The 10,224-nt window shown below is 36.7% G+C and overlaps 1 protein-coding gene across 1 annotated transcript; it reads left to right on the top strand.

Annotated features, from left to right (window-relative positions):
* The first annotated feature begins 270 nt into the window (after positions 1-270).
* LOC103720246 (NADH--cytochrome b5 reductase 1-like) lies at positions 271-8,737 on the top strand. The gene is made up of 9 exons (XM_008809857.4): positions 271-500; positions 1,914-2,055; positions 2,170-2,260; positions 2,449-2,526; positions 7,431-7,511; positions 7,614-7,703; positions 7,878-7,943; positions 8,230-8,316; positions 8,485-8,737. Exons 1-9 carry the CDS (start codon positions 392-394, stop codon positions 8,575-8,577), a joined length of 837 nt encoding a protein of 278 aa, XP_008808079.1. The 5' UTR covers positions 271-391; the 3' UTR covers positions 8,578-8,737.
* Positions 8,738-10,224: the final 1,487 nt, after the last annotated feature.

Below are 10,224 nucleotides of genomic sequence, written 5' to 3'. Positions count from 1 at the left end.
CATTGTTGACCAACCATCACAGCTACGGTGAGCCGTTGAAAGGGTTTCCCACCGTAGATCCTCTTCGTCCTTGCACCAAAAAGATACCTAACGAATGCACCAAAATCAAACAAACTTGCCTGGCCCACCGAAATGCCACATCTTATCACCACACAAGTTACCCTCCACAATATATAGGGTTCAATTTGTCGGTCCCTTTTTCGAAATTTTAGAAGTGGTAGGTGAGGGAAAAGTCCCTTCAACTGCACGCACCAAACCCCGAGACCAGACCAGAATCTTTGTGTACTTCTCACCATCCCTTCTCTCCTTTCCACCCAACCCAACGCCGTCGCAGCGACGGTAGAACAAAAGCAGAACGAGAGGAGTGGAGAAGAGCGTGGGAGAGTGTTCCATGATGGAGTCGTCACAGTCCCAGAGCGTGGAGATCGCCGGGATCGCCGTCGCCGTGGTAGCCATCGCCGCCGGCGCCGCCTACCTCTACCTCACTAAGAAACCCAAGGGTACGGGCCGGCCCTCGAGAGTTTGGATTTGTTATTTCACTTTGAGTTTCTTTACAAGTTGCGATTTTTCCCGATTTATGTCTTTGTGTGTGGCTTCTATTTATTCAAAGACTCTGTTTTGATCTTTAAATCCTGGAACTGAACGTTGATTGTAGATAAAAAGCATCTTGTTTCTGTTCCTATTGGGGTGGTTGTGACTGTCTTGTCATATGCATTTGTTCGAGGGTTTTCTGGATGCTGAATGGTGGTTTTATCTATCTGTGGAACGGTGGATCGCCAAGTGCTGTTGAAAATCACTAGATCATGCCTCGTCCTCATGAAATGATTCAACTCTAACGTTTTCTGTTTGTTTGTTTGATTAAGCAATTCTTAGATTTGGGAAATGAAGCTTATTGAAGTAGATTACTGTTCTGTGGTTGTCTGCTTGAAGATTACATCTTTCGCATCTTTATTATACAATATGAAGGCTTTATGTTTTATTCTTTAGAATAGTAGGTGACTGGAAAGTGAATTGTAATGATGGTCCATTGATTGTTAGTGTGAGGATCCGTGCGGGCGTGTGTTTAGTCCCACATCGGTTATTCGCTGGGTAGATCTTGGGTACTTATACAGGATCAAGGAACCCAAATAATACCTTTAATGGCTAGCCGGAAGGTATTATTTGGGTTCCTTGATCCTGTATAAGTACCCAAGATCTACCCAGCGAATAACCGATGTGGGATTAAACACACACCCGCACGGGTCCTCACATACTCCCCCCGTTCAAGCCCTGACGTCCTCGTCAGGCTAAGGGTTCATATCTATTCAAATCTAATCACAAACACCACGATTGGCCCGTGGTCAACCCCAATAGATCCGTGCTGCAGTGTCCCCTAGTCCACATAGGTTATGAGCCGGGTTCGCTCTGATACCATTTGTAACAACCCAGGACCTCACCCAAAATGGCTAGCCGGAAGGTATTATTTGGGTTCCTTGATCCTGTATAAGTACCCAAGATCTACCCAGCGAATAACCGATGTGGGACTAAACACACGCCCGCACGGATCCTCACATACTCCCCCCGTTCAAGTCCTGACGTCCTCGTCAGGCTTAAGGGTTCATATCTATTCAAATCTAATCACAAACACCACGATTGGCCCGTGGTCAGCCCCAATAGATCCGTGCTGCAGTGTCCCCTAGTCCACATAGGTTATGAGCCGGGTCCGCTCTGATACCATTTCTAACAACCCAGGATCTCACCCAAAATGGCTAGCCGGAAGGTATTATTTGGGTTCCTTGATCCTGTATAAGTACCCAAGATCTACCCAGCGAATAACCGATGTGGGATTAAACACACACCCGCACGGGTCCTCACAGTTAGGAAGAAAAGTTTTATCGAAAATAATGCTCATTTGGATGGTTTTCTTTTTCCAGGTTGCTTGGACCCTGAAAACTTCAAGGATTTCAAACTCGTGGAGAAAAAGCAGCTGAGTCATAATGTGGCCAAGTTTCGATTCACTCTTCCTACACCTACTTCTGTCCTGGGTCTTCCTATTGGACAACATATCAGTTGCAGGTTGGTTCATTTTGTTTACATGCTTGCCATTCGCACCCATCTCACTACTGCATTTTGAATTCGCTCGAGTGATTTTTCTCATTGTACTTAAAATTCTATCATTGCTTCTAATAGGGGAAAGGACAGTCTTGATGAAGAAGTTATCAAACCATATACACCAACTACTCTGGACTCTGATCTTGGGCACTTTGAACTTGTTATAAAGGTATGCATGTTAATGTGGCATATCTTGTGCTGATTGAACTTTAAAGCACTTATTCTTTTAATATAAACCTTTCCAGTACATTAATTGGTGTTTCAAAATTCTTTATCATTTTTTGCCCAAGAATAACAGCACCAGGATCATCTAGCAACATTCAGTTTTGCTGACTTCTCCTTTTCATTATTGTGTAGATGTATCCTCAAGGAAGAATGTCTCATCATTTCCGTGAAATGCGAGTTGGAGATTGCTTGTCTGTGAAGGGACCTAAGGTATTCATTCTTGTTTTCTTCTGCAAAATACATGTGTTAACACGACATTTTACAACATCAAGAGCACTCTGTCATGGGGTGATTCCTGTTGCAATAGATCAAATTAATTCCTTTATGCAACCATGATGTTAAACTATTTTTTAAAAATAAATTTGAGTGAATTATGTTGGATGCCTTAGTTATATATTAAAATTAAGAGAGTAGACTGGTATTGTTATTGTTTTTTTTTTTTTTTTGTTCTAACATTCTGATACTATCAAACTTAGATTAACTCGGGAAAAATGGAGACAGATTTTATTTGTGAACCTGCAGAAGCTTATCTTGCTCTGCACTAACACAATTTTTCTCAAATATTTTATTGTCGTACTTGCACTTTTTTTTTCAGTTCATTATTCGCACGGTATACTTTGACTGGTTGGATACATCAAAATTCATATGAATATTCAGTGGTGCATGGCATGGATTTATATGTATTGTATCTGTGAGCAAGTTATGCAGATAGTGATTTATCACATTATGATGTTAAAGGAATCAAAAAATTCTTATATTCTTGGTGTGATTTTAATGAACGTTGATCCATTGGTTGCCTTTGTGTTCAACTTGATCTAATTATAATAAGACGGCTTTCTGTTATATTAATGTATTTTATCATTGAGGACATATTTTTGCCTTTATCTGGCCTTTTAGGTCCATCAAACACTTTATTGTAGCTTCCCAGTTGCGCCAGATATCGATTTTGACCCTTATTGTCTCCACGAGCAAACAACTTGCGCACAAGTGCTTTTCTTGCTACTTGAGATGTTAAATCCATTAGGGTAGCCTGTATCAGAATTTCTTGTTACGCTGGTAGGTGACAATTGTAATGACACTTTTGAAGTGGATTGCCACAAAATTTGTGCAATTTGTCTTCTTTTGTGGACTTCTGCTTTTGACTCATTATAACTATTCTTATATGGAAAACTTCATTATTTGTTTACATAGGTAGCCTTAGCTTGAAAACATGCCCCTGAAGATGGCCTAGTTGTTAGATAATCATTGGGTATAACTATGTAATCCCTATAAACTTGTGGTACATCAAGTGTACATAAGTAACCCTCCCTATTCAGTGCCAGCAATTATACAGCTAGTTTCCTTGTATATTCTTCCTTTTTGTTTGATAACAAAATCAACATAATAACAATCATTGCTTTTGCTTTTGCATGTCGGTTGACTATCAGTATACTGCAAAAGCATACATGTGCACGCATACATGCTCCCCCTATTTACATCTACTTGTTTGCTCTAACTAATCTACTAACTTTTTTGTCTATTTTCCTTAAACAACTCTATTGGCATTTTATTATGTTTTAGTCAATCATATCGTGAACTATTCTGAATTTGTGACACAATAAGAGTACTCCTAATTATCAAACCTGATAAGGGCATGGTGTCCCATATGAACCAGAAACTTGCCTCCTATATGTCGAATTTGATCACCCATTTGGTATGCCTTTTTATTTCCTTCTTGATCACCTCTCTTTGCTTTTCATCTTTTGTTACATTGAAATCCATGCATTCTCTAATCTTAGACCCTATGTATCAGTCTTAAAAGAAGGAAGGCAACCATATTGGCAATTTTTTTGTCCTGAAGAGCATATTGATTTTTGATAAATATCATCTATCACTTATATTAAAAGTTTATTTCTTATGAGTTCATGATAATATTTGTAATTTTATATATGACTCTTACTCATAAGTACATATCCTAATGCTTCTAATGTAGTCACTTGATGTTTTGACTGTTTATAATTATATTTAATTGGACTAGTCAGAGCAAAGTCCATCTTATGCATATACATACATGCCAGCATAGAGGCATTCATGCATTCATGCATACATGCATACATATGTGGATATATAGTACATGCTTGCATTCATTCCTATAGGAAGACTAAGATATGGTCAACTAGATTTCAAGTCGAATTTGATCAGGTGAAAGTGGAAGATGGGAGTCTGATATCGATGATCTGAGTTGTTAGATATGATCTACTACTTCTAAACTATCTATAGACAAAAAATCATGGGATTTGGAGACTTCTAGCTAATGCATCAAGTGGTCAGAACGTATAATTTAAATAATTTGATGAACTGTCTGTTTTTCTCCATTTGATGCATAGGCTAGAGTCTTGAAATCACATGATTTTTAGACTGTAAGAAATTTGGAGGTAGTAGATCACATCCAACCAAGGGGAACAAAGAGATATGAGGGAGGGAGATGTGAATATGTAATCAACACTTTTACGCCCCCTTCCCTCTCTTTTTGTTTTGTTGTACTTTTATTTATTTTATTTTATTGTGGATGATCATTTTATTTGCTAGTTCTTGTTTGCTGTTAGTCTTCCAAGCAAGTTTTCTTGGAGTACATATCTTATGGTTAAAGATGCAAAAAATAGGAAAAAACTTTAAATAGAGAAATGTGAGGGGAGAAAGAAGATAATAAAGACAAAAGTAAGTTTGTAGCAAAGACTAACATAATATCATGTATCTACCGATGTTGTGCAGTTTCAAATAAAAAAGTTTGTCTGAAGCTAGTTGTTTTATATGTACCTGAAACACTATATAACTACTAACATAATCCTTAGTCCCTTCTTGAGGTGGACTCAGGGATATTGACCATTTCCATTCTGAAACAAATCCCACAAATTGTGAATGCCTTAATGCTTTTTTCATGCAAAAGTATTCATATTTGTACATCTTTGGCACTTTGAAATTTTTCATCTTCAAAATTTTTTTCTCATGCTTACATTTTATTTCTTCTTTTCTACTTCCAGCACCATCCTTCATTCTCCTATAAAATTTAGCATTTTGCTTTTGAGCTCATCTAGTTTTATCCTTGCTCCCTGCCCATAAGGGTATGAAATAGTGAAATAAGACTTACATGAGACTCTTTAATGTTAAATGATATTCAATAATTTTTCTAAATGAATCAGAAAGGTCAATCTTAACCAGATGACCATATGCTCCCCATGGTTGCACCTTTAGATGATATTTAGTGGATTCTTCCATGGTATTGCCTTTTAGAATTGATCCTAATGCAGCATAGTTTTCTATCACATTATTGAGAATTTTTTATTTTTATTTTTTAAAAGCTTATTTTACCGAATGCTACACAGTACGCCAACTGATTTATAAAGGCATAAATGAAACTGTTGCTCTGTTACTATGCAATTTATTAGGCAATTGCGAAGCATTGCATGATTATGCTTCAGTCAAGCTGCTGAACCAAGAATATTTAACCACCATGAAATCCTATGCGCTCTCATAAGAAAAATCCTTATGCATTTATTTTGAATGTTTTTTTCCTTGTAGTGATTGTTTTACAAGGATGTACTGGTTAGTGCTGGATAAGATGGCGACTGGTTAAATTTATGTTGGATCTATGCAGATCCAATTCTGGATCCAATAACTAAAACTATGAGTTCCTTGGTCGCACATGCGGGTATAGTTTTCTTTGTTTTGTATAACTCATTTTATTCATGGCATTCTTCAAGCCATGTGCAAACATTTTGTAGAGTGGCGAATAGCATTTCCCAATCTTTAATAAATAACGGTAATGCCCTGAAAGAGTTGAACAGAAGATTCTGCTAAAACAAATGCTTCATTGGAATATGTTGCTTAAAAGAGAGATTGATGACATTATAATCAATTTTGGCAATTTTCTAAGGTCCATTAACCCTTTGGGAAAGATGTATTCCTCATTTCATTTGTTATATGGTTTGTGGGAAATCATAATGAGAAGTTATTTCAAGTCAAAATGCAATGCTCTTGCTGGAGCAATGCTAATTTAATGAGGCCAACAAGTGCACTTCCTACATATCAAATTTTAGGAAAGATTTTGTGACTAATCTGAACTTTGATTTGGTGCAATATTTTGTTCATGGCATCTTGATAGAAACTTGCCATAGATCTTGAAGTTTAATTGTCTGATAGGGTGGTCAATAGGTTATGGAATTTAAGCTCATGGAACTGTGTTTTGACACTTATAAAGGTGAATGAGTCCAGAATAGGAGGGAATATGGCAAGGACTGATATAGGATATTGTTTCATCTGTGTCACAGATATTAACCCTAGTAGCAAAACTAAAGCACATCTCAAAAAACCTCCTCTACTATAATGATTATGAAATGCTGATTTTATTTCAGGAGAATTGTTTATAATTATCCTAACGCTGCTAATAAGCCTTATCTTTGTGGTACTAGTGCGTACGGATCCGTACCGGACATACTGTACTATACTGGTACCTAACCAAGACTCAGTATGGGACTGTACTGAATCTCAGTACTTTGAACCGACCCCGTTCCATGCATACTGATACTGTACCAGCATGGTACTAGTAAGAGGTCCGATATCGTGATGACAAACCTTACTCGTCTGATATTTGTGAGGCCTGCTTTTCGGATACGAATATGAGCAATCAAGGCAAGCTCTGAACCTAACATTAGCCATTTGGGAATTGATATTGATTTTTTACCAGGGAAACTAAAGGTGGTTAGGCTTCTGCTGCAGTGTTTAAAAAACTGGCTGATGCATGGGAAAAAGTTATTGTTTTATCGATTTAAGTTCATGCATCGGGGAGCAATACTTAAACTTGCTATATACATTGTTCTGTTGGAAGGAAATAATGCTTGTACCTCTGTTGCTGTCTGGCTCATATTCTGTTTTAGTCATATCTTAGACAAGATGTTAGTCAAGCATCATTCAGTGTTTAACTTGCTTCTCTTGGGTGATCACCGTATTCATATGCATTGGATGAAAAGGCTTGATGCATCTCCTAAAAGAAGTTGCCAAATTAGCGCCTGCATACCCACATTTTTTACATGCTTAAAATTGTATCAGATGACATATAGTGCCTTCTATGCTTCTAGGGCCGTTTCAAATACCAACCTGGGCAAGTCAGAGCATTTGGAATGATAGCTGGAGGATCTGGTATAACTCCAATGTTTCAGGTGAACCATAGTCGCATTTCTTTGTGGTATCATTGGACCTAAAAGAACTTCTATATATTTTTTAATTGTATACCTCAATTCCTCATTCTACATAAATGCCAGGTTACAAGGGCAATACTAGAAAACCCGAAGGACAGAACAGAGGTTTATCTTATCTATGCCAATGTCACGTATGAAGATATCCTGCTGAAGGTAGCTTCAACTAAACCATCATCTTAATTAAAAATTATATTGTTGATGAATTCTCCTAACTGCGGAAAAGGTTTTTGTAATTGCTGAATAATATGAGTTGGTAAATTACTGCCAGTATGTCTATTTTTCTTTTATCAGAACCCCATTGATTTCATTTACTGATAATATATACAGGAAGAACTTGATGGCCTTGCCAGCAACTACCCAACTCGCTTCAAAATCTACTACGTGTTAAATCAGGTCTACTTCATTCAGATTGATCAAATTTCATATCATGTGCTTTGTGCCCACCCTTCACCTAATTCTGTTTTTTTTCCTTTTAATGCCTTGATTTGCTGCTAGTATGAACTAACATAGAAGACAGTTTTACGAGTAACATAAATTGTATTCCTTGCACATCGGCTGTTCTTTCTGTTATACTCTTTCAAATTCTTTTACCTCTTTCTGCTTCTTAGGTCTTTCTTTATCCTTGTTATTGCGTACATTTTTATCTGACTGTTGATGATTGTGCTTGTTAATTTATCAGCCCCCTGATCATTGGAATGGTGGTGTTGGTTTTGTTTCAAAGGAAATGATTCAAGCGCATTGTCCTGCACCAGCACCTGACATCCAGGTACCCTGTTTTAATATTTTCTAATTGACAAGCAAGAACTTACACATAGTTATAACCAGGCTCACAAGAGTTGTGAAATCTTGTAAATATTCTTGCTTGATTAGTTTCTAATTTCCTGATTTTTAGAAGCTTGTGCATGGTATTCGGAGCTTACGTTATGATTGGCAGGTTTTGAGATGTGGCCCACCTCCCATGAACAAGGCTATGGCTACCCACCTGGATGATTTGGGATACACAAAGGAGATGCAGTTCCAGTTCTAAGCCATTTTAGTTTGTTGTTTCTTGGCTCTGACCTCCTCAAGTATTGAAGAGGACCATAATAATGTTTAACCTCATCATGATATTGTGCTTTCGTAGAAATATTTCTAAAGATTTTTGGTGCTTTAATATTCATTAAAGAAACCCAACTTCATTCTAACTACTCAGAGAATTAGTTTTCCAAGCCTATTGAATTTGGTTACAATCCAAATTGTTGACCTAAAATGTGTTTATTAGTTCCTCATGACAGATTTCTTTCACTCTGGCACACCGTGTCATTGGCTGCAAGATGAAAGATCACCAGTTGTAGCTGCATCAAACCCGCATCCATGTCTGATAAGAACTTGTGACGGGTTCCGACAAAATCCTTAGAACAGAATATTTTTAACTCTCTCTTATCTTGGATTAGGTGGTGGTGGCAAAGGGTCATCTCCATTGCTGCAGCTCAAATTTCTCAACCCCTTGCCTTGATCCTGTTTCCTGAATTGTCAGCGTGGCAAGGTATCCTATACTTATTTAATTTTAGATGCAAGTTTCTTATTTTAGTTTAAATTAAAGCTAATGAAGACCTAGGTTTACACACGGGAGATTGTATTACTATAGATATTAATCAATTGATTGAATGGTTATTTTCTTTCTCTTTTTTTTTTTCATGTGGAAGTAATTTTATGGATCCACCTTGAAACTCTTTTAGTATCACAATTATAATCAGCATCAAGAATACAAATTCCCCTAAGGGCTCGTTCTGTTTGCCGGAAAAGGAGGGGGAAATGTGGTCGAGAAGAAAAAGTGGCTTATGTTTGGTTAAAGGTTCCAAATGAAAGAGATGGAATAGAAGCATTTTGATGAAAATAAGAACTTGTTGGGTTTGTGGAAAGAGGAGGAAGAAAAGTGTGGTGAATATAAAAATAAAAAAATATTTTTTATTTGGTTGGAGTTTTCAAAAGACGGACGGGAAGGTATCTTTCTCATGGAAGTAAGATTTTCATATTTCATGAAAATGAAAAACCTACAAGGGATATGAAAAATTTTAATTTCCCCTGGCTGGAAATTGAGGTTATTTTTTTTTGCCAAAAACGTCCCTTTAATTTTTAGATAGAATAGAGTAAGGCTTTTCCCTTATTAAGAGTATAATATGTATTTTATATATCTTTTTCAAAAAAGTAGATTCTTAATCAAATATAAATCACTTTATAATGTGCCACTTTTTTATGATCAATCAAACATGCAAAAAATTGCTTTTTCAGGCATTACATATCTAGGCATCAACTTCTTAAAAAAACATTATAGTGAGAAAAAAAAATCTCATGAGCCAAATGAGTCCTAAGCTTCCCACCTTCCACCAGAAATAGAAACTCATGTGGGGCATGCAAAACCCATTTTCCTATGATGGAAACTAAGGTAAAATTCTTTTTTTTAGAAATACTCTTAATTCTAGTGGCTTATGCCTCTCTTTTTTTATCTTCTTGTAGTCAGTTTATTAAAGACATAAAAGATTTTATATAACTTTTTTAAGAAAGTAACTAAATATAAGCTATTCGGGAAAGTGTGTTTTTTATACCTAGGTATCAACTTTTTATGAAATACTTGCTAGTAAAGCAAAATTTTTCCATGAACCAAATGAGTCGTTAATGATCTCACTAGAAATTT

The sequence above is a fragment of the Phoenix dactylifera genome, unplaced genomic scaffold (assembly GCF_009389715.1).
Source record: "Phoenix dactylifera cultivar Barhee BC4 unplaced genomic scaffold, palm_55x_up_171113_PBpolish2nd_filt_p 000852F, whole genome shotgun sequence".
Classification (NCBI taxonomy): Eukaryota; Viridiplantae; Streptophyta; class Magnoliopsida; order Arecales; family Arecaceae; genus Phoenix; species Phoenix dactylifera.
This window is presented reverse-complemented; position numbering and strand designations above follow the sequence as displayed.

Excerpts from the sequence above, each read along its gene's own strand:
- LOC103720246 (XM_008809857.4), top strand. The coding sequence starts at position 392 with ATGATGGAGTCGTCACAGTCCCAGAGCGTGGAGATCGCCGGGATCGCC. Across the intron at positions 501-1,913 it reads CCTCACTAAGAAACCCAAGG|GTTGCTTGGACCCTGAAAAC; the intron begins GTACGGGCCGGC and ends TTCTTTTTCCAG. Across the intron at positions 8,317-8,484 it reads CACCAGCACCTGACATCCAG|GTTTTGAGATGTGGCCCACC; the intron begins GTACCCTGTTTT and ends TATGATTGGCAG.